The following is a 16050-nucleotide window of genomic DNA, read 5'->3' on the forward strand; positions in this document are numbered from 1 at the left end:
TCTGCGAACTCAAAACCTTCAGAATCCATCTACAAACTTTTAGTAAATATCCGTGTAGGAAGTTAGAAAGATCGTCTTAGGCTACCTTTAAAATGCCATCGGTAAATCAGACTTGATCCTAAGTTCCGGTCCTTCCTCAGGCCACCCGAGCATGAAGTAGTGTCACCTGCCCGCATTAACTTGCTGCAACACTGGTCCAAGCGGGTTGTGTCCGCTGCATGCCTAGACCACCGCAGCGATCTGTCTGGACAGTGTCCCTGGAGACGCCTGAGCGACATGTCCAGGGCACAGATCTCGGCTCTGGTGTTTGGCGTCGGGGGCTTTGGTGCTCTCGTCGCTGCCACCGCATCCAATGAGTGGAAAGTAACTACCCGAGCATCCTCGGTGATAACGGCCACTTGGGTTTACCAGGGTCTGTGGATGAACTGCGCAGGTAACGCGTTGGGTTCTTTCCATTGTCGACCGCACTTTACTATCTTCAAAGTAGAAGGTAAATATAATAGCTTTGTTTGGGGTGGAGGTAAAATGTCACTTTTCCCCTCACTGTGCTGAAGAGTCCGTATACAGTTGGCTGTTAACTCTGAGTACTTAATCCAAGTGCCAAGATTTGCCTAGGAGGGACGGGGTGTATGAATGCTGACTGAAAGAATTAAATCATGTCTTTCATATGGCAAATAACTGCATGGATCTTTTAGAAATACCTAATGCAAATAATCGACTCCAAAGGAAAGGGCAGAAGTGACTGGCTTGTTTTAAAACAGGTTTTGATTTGCCTTGTGTCATGGAGGACACCATATATATACATATGGTAAACACACGCCGTCAGTAGATCATACGTTGTACTGTTTTGTTTTTGTGGCCTCACCGTGCGGCATGCGGGATCTTAGTTTCCTGACCAGGGGTGGAACCCATGCCCCTGCAGTGGAAGCACAGAGTCTTAACCACTGGACCGCCAGGGAAGTCCTGATCATATGTTATCCTAAGTCCCTGTACTTCCTCAGGCCATTCTAGCATGAAATCCATACACATACGTGTGTATATTCACAGTGATAGAAACATATGAGAAGATGGACAGTGTTGAGAGATGTAGGGGTTTTTAAAGGGGTTTCCATATTTTTTTAAAAAATCGTGTTTAGTGATAATACAGCAGAGCAAGAAAATTTTAAAAAGTAGTTAAGAGGGCTTCCCTGGTGGCGCAGTGGTTGAGAGTCCCCCTGCCGATGCAGGGGACACGGGTTTGTGCACCGGTCCGGGAAGATCCCACGTGCCGCGGAGCGGCTGGGCCCGTGAGCCATGGCCGCTGAGCCTGCGTGTCCGGAGCCTGTGCTCCACAGCGGGAGAGGTCACAGCAGTGAGAGGCCCGTGTACGGCACAAAAAAAAAAAAAAAAAAAAAAAAAAAGTATGTAGACAAGCTTTCAATGTTAGGCATACTAGAAACTATTAGGAACTGTGTATTTTAAAGAGGGGAAAATTGTAAGGGCATTTTCAGTATAATCTATAAGAATATCAAATCATTATATTGTACACCTGAAACCAATATAATATTTAAATCAACTATACTTCAAAAAAAGCCATTTTCACACAACAGGATACCTCCAGGGCAACAATCATTTGCTATTTGCTTGTATGTCATTATAAGAATCGCTACCTGCCCCTGCTTTCTGCCTATTTGATTATGTTTACAAATCAGCCGCAGGTTGTGGGTTTATAACATTAAAAATTGCCCCTGGTGTTTTATAATATATAGACTTTTCACAATAAAATGGCAACACTGTACCCTGGCCCCAATAAAGGAAATGAAATCAAATTTTAACTAGGAAGTTACTAAAGCATCATATTTTATGGGATTTTGTGTCAAGTATTCACGTCATTAGTCCACAGTGCGTGCCAAAGGATGAAGAGAGGATATTTAGTTAAATCCAGGAGAGTCTAATGACAATAAAGGGAAGTGTTCAAGCTTGGACACCTCAGTTAGGCCTCCAAGTAACATGGACTTTCCTGAGCACCCATTAGAGGAATCAATGCTACTCTCTCTTCAGTCCCAGCTTCTAAACTTATTTTAGGATATTTCAAAATTCTCCTTCTACTGCGGAAGGTTTCCCTAGATGCAGAGAAAATTGTAAAAAGAGAAGAGTATTATGGGGACACTGTTGTCATTCCACAGACCTCTTGGCCCATTCCCACCTTGAGGCAGCAGGTAGAAGTTATGTCATGTGGCTAAGTGTATTTTTTTGTTCTCTACTGGGTTCATTCTATATATATATATATATATATATATATATATATTTATATATATATATTTATATATATATATATGTATGGTGTTATTACCCTTCATTCTCTATTCCTTAATGAAACCGAGTTATTGTGAAAAATAGGTGTTCAACCTTAGCTCCAAAGTGGGCTAATTAATGAACAGTGTTGAAAGTGGTCCAAATAACCTTCCACCTTAAAACTTTATCCTCTTGATTTTGTTTCTCAACAGTAAAAATAACGTATTCTATGTCTGCTCTGTACCCTGCACACGAGAGGTAATTTGGAAAACCTTGTCCACTGACAATGCTTCAATTAGAATTTGTAAAATTCATTTAACATCATCTTTCTACTTCCTTCATCCTGAATCAAAATCTTTATCAAAGATACAGGTTACTACAGAAATCTATATTCAATATCAGGAACACTGATTCATATTTCCAAGAAAATGGACACTCACCAGTTTGGATTTCCTCATTCACACGGAGTCATTGCTGACGAGGCTGGTTGCTTCTCCTTTATTCTTATTTGAAAACACAACAGTGGGGTGTTGGGAAGCTTTTTATGCCAATAGGCTCTCAATCATCACAATAATTCCAAATTAAGAAAAAAACTCAGAAGCCAAAGGGGAATGAAAATGGTTATATCGCATTTTAAAATAATAAATGATTTAAGCCAACATCGTCAATTTGAGACAAATCTTCTTAGACTTAGGCCACATTAAGCCTCCTTTAAGAAAGAACAACAGAAAATCTTTTTAAACTGCTAGATTTTTTTTTTCCTTGCTGGTTACATAACGTCACTGTCAAAGTCATACCTTCTTGTTGCTAACACCCTCTTAGATGACCCAGTATAGCTACAGTTTTTTAGGAACCCATTTACATTAGTAGTGACTACAACATTAAAAGATTTGATGTAAGCCAGCATTTCTTTGGACAAGGGGCATTTCCAGTTGTGAAAAACACAGGCCCCCTTCAACTATAGTTCTGTGGAATCCATTTCAGGACAACACCATAGGGACACTTGTAATTCAATCCTCATTGTGGACTGAAAACTTCTTGACTCAATTTCAAAAGCAATTCACTGTCTTTAGATGCAATAGCCACTCTGGGCTGTGTCTCTTGTTTTGTTGTGTTGTGTTTTTCTCTCCTCTCGATGTTGGTAGAGAGTTTTAACTGTGAAAGCAAAGCATCTCTCACAGGGAGAGCAGCAGTAATTTCTGACGGCGAAGGCTGGATCCAGAAAGCATGGCTCCAAGGAGAGAGTAAAGCTGAGTCACGGTCGCCTCGAGGGCAGGACCTGGCCTGTGATGTTCTCCGCGTGCTCCAGGCACACAATGGGCTCTGGATACATATTTGCAAAATGACTGAATGAACAAAATAATGAGGAGACAGATAGTTTGTGATGAGGGCAAGATTGTATTCCTGGACGAAGGCTGGCATGATATAGGATGGGTACTCAGGCAGGAAAAAGGAAGATGACTGGATGGTAATTCAGCAGATGGAGCTTCAAGTTCTGACTTTTTAATTAACTAGTCTTAAGACCTTGACTTTGGTAATGAAACTCTCTGTGCCTCATTCCTAACTTTCTTCCTCCTTATATTGAAAGAGCTGGATGCCAGGAGTCCCTTAAAGCCCGTTTCAACTTGAAGTTCACTCAAGAGCTTTACAATCCTTCACCACTTCACCATAGAAGTTCACTGAAGAATGATGACTGTAATAGGGTCCTCTAACATTATTCCTCCTGAGAATTGTCCCTCTTTTTCTCCACTTATCTATTATCTTGCTGGCTTCCTGGATCCTGACAGTATAGAATCTCATCTGCATCTGAGTGGAGATAGGTCTGAATGATCTCAAACGACCATATGACACTTAGTAAAGGTGGACCTCTCCTCACCTGCCTATCCTTCACCTCTCTCCCCATCACCTCAACAGCCAGGCCATAAAGATAGGGGAAAGGAATGGCATTTGCTAAAGAAAAGAGGTTTCTCTGGATGTTTATTCTCACATAGGGAACAGGTGGGAATCATCTGATGTCATAACTTTAGATTTCTTCCTGGTTGAAATGTGTGCCTTAGTCTATGACTAAATAACAGTAGTACATTTAAATTTCAAACAACAGTAATAATAAATGAAAACTAATTACAGCCTCAGTGAGGGAAAATTGACTTGAATAATTAAGATGTTTCAAAAATATTTTCAAAATAACACATTTGATAGATCTCTGCAGCCTTAGAAGGCATTTACCTTTAATCTCAAGATAGGTGTCCATTTGCTAAAATTCTGATTGCTTTCTGAGACTTAATTTTGTTAAATAAACCTAAGGTTAATTTTAATTCAGAGTGATTTTCTTGTTGTGATCCAAATGCATGTAAAGTTATCTAAAAGCATGTAGAAAAACTCAAGTTCTGTCTTTGGCAGTTCTCTCACCCCAAAAGAAGTGTAAGAAACATTTAGTGCGTTCTTATCCCAACAAAAAAAATGGCATAGTTTTATGTTTACTGACACAATCAGTGACCCAAGGTAGGTGAATTGTATTTTCACAGTAGACTCTGGACAGGAGGAGCCGCCAGAAAGTTGTCTGTGTGCCAAGAGGATTGGACCCACGTGCTGAAACATGCCCACACCTTGTGGCGGTGAGGATGGTACCAGAGCCCAGGCAGCCCACAAGTGGACCTGGTCCTAAGTCAGTCTGCTGCAGGGTGTTCACAGGTTTTCAGGACAGCCTGTGTCCATCAGTAGCTCCTCTCTTAGAGGCCAGGACCTTATCTTACTTATCCTGATATCCTCAGCACCCACTATTATGGCTGGCTCCAGGCAGGCTCTCAATAAAATTTGTGGATTGAACAAATGGAAGAAGAAATCAGCATTTAATAGATGCATAGGGACTCTCCTCTCATGTCACCAACCTCTGGCAAAAGGAGAAGCCCTAGGGAAGTGCATAGTTGAAGAGCCATGAGTGTTTTTTATGGTGAGATTCAAGAAGCACTTTTCAAAGTGCTTCAAGTGCACTTTTCAAGAACGATTTAGAACCTTGCTTCTTGAAGTGTGGTCCTCAGACCAGCAGCATCTATATCACTTGGGAGCTTGCTAGACATGCAGATTCTCAGGCCCCACCACAGACCCATAGAATCAGAATCTGCACTTTGACAACATCTCCAGGTGTCCCCCATGCACATAAAAGGGTGAGAAATTCTGCTTAGAGTCTGAATCTTTGAGTCTAGACTTTGAGTGTGATGGACTCACCATTTACTAACTAAGGGTCTTAATCTCCCTGTGCTTCAGTTTTCTTACTTGTTAAATGGCGATGAAACGAGATAACACAGGCGAGATGCACACCATAAAGGGTAGCAATCATTCTTATGAATACAGATTTCAGTGCCTGGAGAGCTCACATATCAGTGGCAGGAAGGTGACAGTTACTTCCGCTCCATCTCTTTGTTTCCAGCCAAGACTGCAGTAGCTGCTTCCTGGAATCCAGAACCTAATAGAAGGATGACTCTGACGCCTTGTTGCATGTCTTATGTCATATTTGTAACAAAGCAAAGGCTATTGTGCTCATTAGACTACAGTTTATGCTTATCCTACAGGTTAGGATTTACTGTACCTTATAAGGCAAGACCACACTGCATCTAGAAGTCAGGTTCTCACCACAGACGTGGGCCTCTTCATTTTGTCAATCATACGTTGCATCTGCTGGAGATGAGGAGAAAAGGCCCATTTCGGGCTCCATGGTGGGAGATAGAGCTTCACCAGAACTAAGGTGCGTTTGTATGCTGGGCAGTCAAAAAATGGACAAAGTTTACTCAAATATTCCTGGCCCTAAGAACTGGGAAAAATTTTGTGACAGACAGTTTAATATATTGATTTGAATCATATTTGCATTTTACAAAGTGCTTTCACATATATTATCATATTTATCCAAAAGATGGTATAATCCCCATTTTACAGACGAAGTATCTGAGACTCAACAGGAGAACGTATTTATAACTTTGTATGGTCGTCTATAGAGCTTTTGGGGAAATGTTCAGCATTCTGTACCAGCCCCAAACCTGCGTTTAAGTCCTAGCTCTGCCGTTAATTTCTTGTGTGCCCTTGGATAAGTCACTTAAATTCACTTTGTTTCCCTTTCTTATCTATAAGATGATGATGATGTGTAGAAAAGGCTCAGGCGTATTTCTCTCCGGGCCCACTGCTCCTCTCTCGCTCATTGCCCGTCCGACCGCACATGCGGCAAGCTGGCGCTCCTGAGTCTCCTCTGCTCCATTCCCTTACAGACTAACTCGCATCCTCAAGGGGATGAACTCAAAGGACACCTGAGCAAAGAGCAAACTGGGGTTGGTAGTTTTAAAACATACTGCCGCTGTGCGTTTTTAAGTAATTCCAGAGCACTTCAGAAAACAGTATTGCTCTTAGACAAAGCCAAGATAACTGATCTGAATTTCAGGGGAAAATTAAGAATTTTTAAATTCTTTCTTAAGAAAATTAAGAATTGATGTACAATTAAGCTTTGGGTAGATTTTTGTACACATTATAGGAAAAACTGATGACCCAAAATTAACAATTTGGTAAAAATGGCTATGATGCCATATTACAACTACAGAAGGAACCCTGTAAGTAGTTAAGTCACTTATTCATTAATGAGTTCCTTTCATCAAAGCATTCGTTAGATTCCCGGCACAGAATATAGGTTCTGGGGGCTCAGTGAGGAAAGCACAGGGGCCTATCTCCGTGGATGTGCTGCTTAGAGGGAGATGATCATTTAGCAAACGATTATCCCAGAACGATAAGTGCTATCTGGGGTTAAGTTCAGGGCATAGGCAGACTTCCCAGAAAAGCCAGTGCTTGAACTGTCTTGAAAGATGGGTAGAAGTTCACCCAGGAGGAAGAAAGGGGGGGCATTTCGGGTCACGGGACTCATCCTGCTCTACAACTTATTAACTGCATGACACCAGGCAAAATGCTTAACATATGAGCTCCCCCGTCTGTAAAATGGGAGTAATATTATCTACTTCAGAGGGTGGGGGTGAAGATGAAGTGAGTTAATTTGTGTAGAGCGTTCAGAGCAGGGCCTGGCACGTACGAGCAAAGACCTCCAAGCAGAAAGGAGCCGAGCGCCTCAGGGACCAGCGAGCACATTGGAAAGACTCCACGTGGATGTGTGGGAGGACGTCAAGATGGGGTGCAGGTGCACATGGAGGGGGACTTGCAAAGGGACCTGTAAGCTCTATGAGGGGATTTTGACTTTGTCTTAGAGGAGCCCGAAAGCCATTGAAACATTTTGAGCAGAGAATCCCTGATGGGACTTGCATTTCAGAAAGATCCTGCAGTATTTCATGTGAGAACCTGAACCTCATGTGAGGGCAACAGTGGGAACAGACAAGGAAGGTACTTAGAGGTAGAACTGATAAGACCGAGTAACTTGGTGACTCATGAGGGATGAAGGGGTCACGGGTGCTCCGAGGGTCCTGCCCAGAGACTTGGGGGCAGTGGAAGGGGAAGCTGGCTACAGAGCAGGTCCCACCCTAAGTTCCATCCCTTCTCCCAGGACAGTATTTTCCAATACATACAAAGATCTCAAGCAGTCAGATTCTCAACTTAATGTTTGGCTTTAAAAATCGATTGGATAGAATGAGAGAGAATAGTTTGACTGAATTTAATTAAAAAAAAAAAACAAGCTGTGCTTCTTAGACGTTTAAGTAAAAAACAACAGGAAAAGGTAGCAGCCATAAAGATTAATGCAATCCGAAGTGCCAATAATAGCGTAAGAATGTCCAAATTGGAAGGGTAATAGCCCCTCACTCCCGCATATTCCATAGTCAAATTGCACAGTGCTGGTCTTGGGCACCATATCTTAAGGAACGTGAATACAAACCACATTCATTGATGTGAGAGGAGGGTAACTAGGAAGACGAGAGATCTTGAAATAAATTCACATGGGCAATTGTTTCATCTGGAAAAAAGGAAAAGAATATGATGGGTAAGGGTGTGAGAGGGATGGAGGAAGGGGAAGAAGATGAGTACGACCCCTGGGTAGCTGTTACGAGGGAATCAGAGTTAGGGGCTCTCTGAAGAAGCAATTTCTATCAGAGTTGCCCAACAACGGAATGGTCTGTCCCACAAAGAACTGACTAGAAGTATCTAGAGGAGGCTGATGCTCCTCTACTAAAAAGGTGGTAGAAATAATTCCTGCATTGGCCAGGAAGACAGACTGGATAAACTCTAAGGTCTTTTCCGGTTTGAGATCTGAGATTCTGTGAACATGTAAAAATAAAAAGAAATATTTAAACATCAATATCCCTGAAATTTGGGGCATTCCCTTGACCCCTGCCCTTCTCCCTGGTCATTGCCTTCATTCTAAGGTCACATCTGGTCCTTTCATTCAGATGTTCACATTATGAAAAATCTTAGGCACCATTCACAGTGTTCCCTTTGGGCCTTAGAAAACGGCTTGTATTTGAAAGGGGCAATGGAGAAATCAGAATGTGGTAAGAATGGCTCTGATTGTTCGGATTACTGTAACAGACTCACTCTCTGAGGACTTTCTATCCTCTGCGTGGTTCTGGGCTGAGTCCTTCTCTTGGTAATCAGTGACTCTGAGATACAGATGGAGCTGTTGGTCTTGTCCATGAATCCTCCAGCCATGCGTGACCACAGCCAGCAGAAAACAGAGCTCTGCGTCTCTTCATCCGATAGACCCTGAAGAGGGGCTGGGCGGCGGGGCCGTTTCTCTGAGGGTTTACTTTCTGCACGTTATAAGCAGCTGGGTAAAAAGGGCAGGGTGAGCACAAAGCACCACTGACTGCAAACAGACCAGATCACACGCCAGAACCTTCTCAAGATAGCCTGGTACCACCCGGGTCATCTGCGATACAAAGCATGTCTGAGGATGACTGCTTTGGAAATAGTTGTTCTTTCACGGGTCTTACTTTCTTTTAACTCAAATAGTTGAGATGAGGAGTGGAAATCATTTTCCAACAGTAAGTTGTTTCCTTCCTGAATTTTTTTCCTGTCAGGATTTTCTCTTCGTTCCCTGTTCCCTGACCACACACACCCGACTGCTCAACTGTGCTTCACTAGCTTCTTAAAATATTTGTAATTATCTTCCATTATTAACTTAATTGACAGGCCTTCTCTTCCTAAGAATCCTAAATCTGGATTCTTCCCTTAATCAGCCTGCAATCTTTTTTTTTAGTTTTTTTTCTATCTTTTTATTTTATATTGGAATACAGTTGGTTAACAATGTTGTTTTAGTTTCAGGTGTACAGCAAAATGATTCAGTTATACATGTATTCTTTTTCGAATTATTTTCCCATTTAGGCTGTCACATAACATTGAGTAGAGTTCCGCCTGCGGCACAGTAGGTCCTTGTTGGCTGTCCATTACAAATACAGCAGTGTGCACATGTCAATTCAAACCCGCAGTCCCTCCCTCCTCCACACCCTTCCCCTTTGGTAACCATAAGTTCGTTCTCTAAGTCTGTGAGTCAGTTTCTGTTTTCTAAGTAAGTTCATTTGTTTTGTTTTGTTTTGTTTTTAGATTTCACATATAAGCCATATCCTACGATTCTGTCTTTCTCTGTCTGACTTACTTCACTCAGTATGACAATCTCTAGGTCCATCCATGTTGCTGCAAATGGCATCACCCTGATACCAAAAGCAGACAAAAATACCACAAAAAAAGAGAAAATTACAGGCCAATATCACTGATGAACATAGACACAAAAATCCTCAACAAAATACTAGCAATCTGAATCCAACATTACATTAAAAGGATCATAAACTATGATCAAGTGGGATTTATCCCAGGGATGCAAGGATTTTTCAATATCTGCAAAGAGTGTTCTGCCTATGTTTTCCTCTAGGAGTTTTATGGTTTCCGGTCTTACATTTAGGTCTTTAATACATTTTGAGTATAAGATAGAATCCAATCCTGTCTTATATCTTATACTTTTTATTTTATATTTTTCTATGCGTAAAAGTTATGCTCCACACTATATCAGTCTATGGGAACAAATGCTGTATCTTTACATTTCTGCCCCAGTTCAAATGGAATCCAGGCAGAAACTCCAGACTTTTCCGCGGGCCGCTGCCCTGAATATCTCTGAGCTTCCTGGCAGTGCTTGTAATGATCTCATTTTGTGCTTGTTATTGTCTCAGGGGAGAACTCAGTTTCTTCTCAATAGGGCGCAAGTCCCACCACCACCAACACCACCACGGCTCCACCTCAAACTCCATCAGCCTTTCCTCTAAGTAAACACAAAGGAGAGTAAAAGCTATGCATTCTATGCAAACATAGCTTCTAGAAAAGACTCCCAGGCATACCTTTCCCAACAACCACTGTGTACAAGCTCCTCCCACCTAGAAATCCAGTGCCCTCATTTCTCCTCAAGGTCATATTCCACCACTGCTGGCCTCTGCGTCCACCCTGTCTCCTCTTCCCTCCCTCCCTGTGTCACCTGCAGATACACTTGTCCCAAGGGTCCCAAGACGGAGACAATTTCATTTCACCTATGGGTAGGTGTTTCCCACAAAATATACCCACAGTCAGGATGGCCAAGTCAGGCTACCTTTTGATGTTGGTGCCACATTGGACCAAGACCTTGTCCCCTCCAACAATTTGAAGAAAATTGATGCTGAGACCATATCGCTGCTCAGGCTCCCCTTTTTCTCTCTCCTCCCTTTTATGGGGTTGATGGCAGGGTGGGAAGGGAAGTGCTGTCCTTTCTACACTCTGGCCTCATCTTAGAGGTTCAGTGGAGACGGTAGTAGAGCAGGTGGTGTGTGAGGATGGAAAAATGGAAGTGGGGTCTGGGGGATGATGTTAGTGTCCTAGTGCCTTTCAGGAAACTTGACTCCCATGAAAATTTGTGAATATGAATAGATATTGAGGGCAAAGATGCTGTCCAACTCTATAGGATATGTAATAATTACATGTAATGCAAAAGGACATTTGGGGGCCTAATTCTACCCCCTACTTTGCAATAAAGTTTGAATTCCAAGCCTCCAAGTCCAGTTAAAGAAAAATGCCCCTTTACAGAAACCAATGGCTAGTGGACTTTTTCTGCTAGTGGGACTAGGCCATTCTCTCTACAGTTTGCTCTGTACTGACCAGTCCCTGGAGCCGCAGAAGGAGATGAACATTCCTATTTCTAGAGGCTTTGATGATTCCTGAGCTCATCCTGTCTTCTTATACAACCTTTTGTGGTCCTCAGAGCCTGTGTCTCATTCTGGTTTCCAGAAAACAGACAACAGTGATAGCCTCAGGCAGGCAGTGGCCCCCTTGTTACTAGAAAGGCACCTCTCTTCTCCCCTCATGGACCAGCAAAGCCAAGGGCCTCCGAGGAAATGGTTCCCTTGAGTTCTTCTGCCTCCAGACTCCATTGGCTCTCATCCCCTTCATGAAGCCCATGATAGCTTCTCCGTTTCCCAGGGAATCTGCTTCCACAGCCTCTTGCAACTCCCTTATGGCATTTGTTACTGTCCACTCTGTTTTTTTGGTTTTGGACAGTGGTAAATGTTAACAACCAGTGCTCCAAAAAAAATATGAGTATAAATAGAGATATAATGATATAGATGCATATACACATATGCACATGCATGCACATGTAAATACATATGTATGTTTATGATAGATTTTTACTGATATAAAGAATACATAGCACACAATTTACAAATAGTAATAAGATGCACAGTATTCTTTATCATAAATTACATGTAGCTAATTGACTCTCAAAGAATGCTTTTAGCTGAATTTTTGTATTCATGGCCAGCTAATTGTTGCAACTGATGAACAAGTGTAATTCCTACATGATCATTGCCTGATACATAACAAGTCATGTAAAAGCAAAACAACGAAGAAGCATGTTGGTATATCACCTGATAGTCAACGACACAAGTAACTTCTTTGGATAATAGTTTTGAATATTGGAAGAATATTTCCTCAAATTGTTTGTGCTATTCACAATGTCATGGCTTAGACGTGACATCCTTTTCAGTTTAATCTACATTTTAAACATTTTCTACATCATTTTCTTAAATCTAGAAAACAAAAGGATGAGCAAAGTCCCAATTTGTAGCATTTGCCAATTTCTGTGGTGTCAATGTTGTAAAACCTTCTACTACGGCAATTTCAAGCTACTAATGTTATGTCACTGAATGAGGAGTTGGGAAAATATGCACACTAGCCCACAATTATACAGACATAGTCAACCTAAGACCCGCAAGAGCACAGATAATTTAGGATGTGATATGTTTTGAGGATTTATTACCTTTGTTTTCAATATGATTTATTTAATTGTAAATTTAACCTTTTTTAAATGGCTGTGTTTAAAAATTGGCTTAGCAATTGGCTCTCGAGACCTGATAGGAGCCAGAGTAAGTCAGCCACGGCACAGCACTGGTGATGGATGGATGGGCTCTATCTCCCCTGCTAGACCACAGATCTAGAAGGACAGGCTCCAATATCCAGTTGCCTTTTTTTTCACAGCAGCAGCTTATACGTATCAGATATGACATGAAGATGTGGAAGACAGAGAGAAAATGTTTCCTCCTTTGGATCCACCTCATAGGTTATTAGACTTTCCCTCTCACTACTTTGTTTCTTACTATAACCCATACATTTGTTTCATTTTTCCTATTACATATTAGCTTCTTATAGCTGGGAACTCAGACTTACCCATGGTCCTGGACTCTTGGGAGTGAGGGCATATAATTAGACCTCCCCATTCCTTGATCTTTCCTATGATGGACAGTTTACCTTTGTCCAGTCATAATTCACCTCACTTACTATTGTCCTAATTCCTCCCTATTCAGAAACCCCGCCAGTTCTACTTTTCACATTTGATATGCATCGATTCCTTTCTCTTACCTTTGCTCCCAATCTCCTGTTGGAACTGAGATTGCATGGTCTTTGAGAGCTCATATCTTATCCTTTTCATCTTTATAATACCAACAAGTAGCAGAGTACTAGGAAAACAAGGCAGATTCAGTAAAAGACACTAGCTGGATGGATGAATGAAGTACATTAGAGGAAAGCCAGGGATTGCAAGAGTCACTGATGAAACAAGGAAGTTCTCTTTCTTTGGTCTTTAGCGCTGGAGCCAACATTTCTTTTATCCAGAGAAGGAGAAACATTCATTTCCTTATTCATTCACTCTACAGATACTAATGGAGCCCCTTCATGTACTATTCATTGTTTAGGCACTGGAGACACAATAGAAAACAAGGCAAAGATTCACTAACACCATATGTAAAACTAAGCTCAAAATGGATTAAAGACCTAAATGTAAGACCGGAAACCATAAAACTCCTAGAGGAAAACATAGGCAGAGCACTCTTTGACATAAATCATAGCAATATTTTTTTGGATCTGTCTCCTAAAGCAAGGAAATAGAAGCAAAAATAAACAAATGGGACCTAATTAAACTCAAAAGCTTTTGCACAACAAAGGATATCATGGACAAAACAAAAAGACAACATACTGAATGGGAGAAAATAATTGCAAATGATATGACTGATAAGAGGTTATTATCTAAAATACATAAAAAGCTCATACAACTCAACATCAAAAAAAAACCAAAGAAACAAACAAACAGATTAAAAAAGGGGCAGAAGAACTGAACAGACATTTTTTCAAAGACTACATGCAGACAGCCAACAGGCACATGAAAAGATGCTCAACATCACTAATCATCAGGGAAATGCAAATCAAACTGACAATGAGATCTCACCTCACACCTGTCAGAATGGTTATCATGAAAAAGAACACAATAAATGTTTGTGAGGATGTGGAAAAAAGGGAACCCTCTGCACTGTTGGCAGGAATGTAACTTGGTGCAGACATTATGGAAAATAGTATGGAGAGTCCTCAAAAAACTAAAACTAGAACTACCACATGACCCAGCAAGTCTAGTCCTGAGTATACATCCGAAAGAAACAAACACACACCCCCCCCAATGTTCATAGCAGCATTATTTACAATTGCCAAGATATAAAAGCAACCTAAGTGTCTATCAACAGATGAATGGATAAGGAAATGTGGTACATATATACACGCAATGGAATACTACTCAGCCATAAAAAAATAAGGACATTTTTTCATTTGCAACAACATGGATGGACTTGGAGGGCATTATGCTAAGTGAAATAAGTCAGACTGAGAAAAACAAATATTATATATCATTTATATGTGGAATCTAAAAATACAACAAACTATTGAATATAACAAAAAAGAAACAGACTCACGAATAGAGAGAACAAACTAGTGGTTACCAGTGGGGAGAGAGAAGGGGGGAGGGGTGATATAGAGGTAGGGGGTTAAGAGGTACAAACTATTATGTATAAAAGAAGCTACAAGGATATATTGCACAACACAGGGAATATAGGCAATATTTTGTAATAACTATAAATGGAGTATAACCTTTAAAATTGTGAATCACTATATTGTACACCTATAACTTACATAATATTGTATATTAACTGTACTTCAATTTAAAAAAAAAAAGAAAATGAGGCCAAAAAAAGTCCTTGCTCTCATGGAGCTTATGTTCGAGTGGGAAGAGGAGGAAATGGGGGGTACAATGGACTGAATGTTTGTGTCCCCTCCCTACCCAAATTCATATGTTGAAATTCTAACCCCCAATGTGATGGTGTTAGGAGATGGGGCCTTTGGGAGGTGATTAGTGCCTTTATAAAAGGGACCCCAGAGAGCTCTCCCCCTCTGTCTCCACCATGTTGGGACACAGTGGGGAGCTGACAGTCCATTACCATGAAGAGGGTCCTCACCAGAATCCGACCATGCTGGTACCCCTATCTCAGACATCCAGCCTTCAGAACTGTGAGAAATACATTTCTGTTGTTTGTAAGTCTCCCAGTCTGTGGTACTTTTTTATAGCAGCCCAAGCTGACTAAGACACGGGGGCTTGGGGAACAGCCCTCAAATGCCATTTATATAATAACCATCCTTTCTGGATGAGTGTTTATCAGCCTCATCTCCCTAAACCTCTATTACTAGGTCAGCCTTTTTTTTTCTTCTCCACATCCTTGTAAAATGTTTACAAGCTTCCCAACATTTTCACACAGTCCATAATATACACAGACACCATTTATCCAAGCCTAGGATTCCTTGTGGGTTGGGGGAGGAAGCACGGGATAGGGATGAAGACGAGATGGAGAGATGTTAATAAAATGATCACCACTGACGGGAAAAGCTGTGAAAGATGCTGGAAGGGCAAGACAGGCCACAGAACATCTCTTCAGTGGAATGCCGGATTATGATCTTTGCAGGGTTGTTTTATCCTCTAGAGTTGAGCACCTTTGTCTTTCACGAGGCTATTTTACAACTCTGTTAAGGTAGAAGTTAACTTGCAGAAAACTAATAGTGATACAAACGATTCCTGTTCACAGCAGTGCAAATGATCGTGATAGAAAGGAATTTGTCAGGGAGAGACTATAAAAACTAATTGTAATATCTTACTGATTCCATCATGAATTAATAATAGTTAATAATAAATATGTCATGAATTAATAATGACCGTTTATTATTTGCATGAGTGTCATGACTTTACCTTTTTAAAAATTACCCTCTAATGCTACATTGCTGAGTTGCTTTTAGATTACAGTTCTTATATCACTTCTGCTTACTTTGTTCATCAGCCTGTAAAGAAAAGTGTTTAAATTTTATTAATACTGTAATTGATTTTCTTTGACCATTCTCTGAATATTGTTCAGAAGTAAATAGCTTTCATAAAGGCAAAGAATTTGCTATCCAAGGAAACCAAGAGTTCCAGATGAGTAG

At 41.0% G+C, this 16050-nt stretch overlaps 1 protein-coding gene across 3 annotated transcripts in view; it reads left to right on the top strand.

Moving 5' to 3' along the window:
* Positions 1–276: 276 nt before the first annotated feature.
* Positions 277–16050, top strand: part of CLDN10 (claudin 10) — a 98347-nt gene continuing 82573 nt past the window's right edge. For 2 of the 3 annotated variants that reach the window (XM_060129193.1, XM_060129196.1), the window contains exon 1: positions 277–433. In XM_060129193.1, coding sequence (XP_059985176.1) covers positions 277–433 — 157 coding nt within the window. Of the gene's footprint in view, positions 491–16050 lie in introns of all 3 variants that reach the window. The other variant, XM_060129195.1, reaches the window with a different exon arrangement.

The sequence above is a fragment of the Lagenorhynchus albirostris genome, chromosome 18 (assembly GCF_949774975.1).
Source record: "Lagenorhynchus albirostris chromosome 18, mLagAlb1.1, whole genome shotgun sequence".
Taxonomy (NCBI): Eukaryota; Metazoa; Chordata; class Mammalia; order Artiodactyla; family Delphinidae; genus Lagenorhynchus; species Lagenorhynchus albirostris.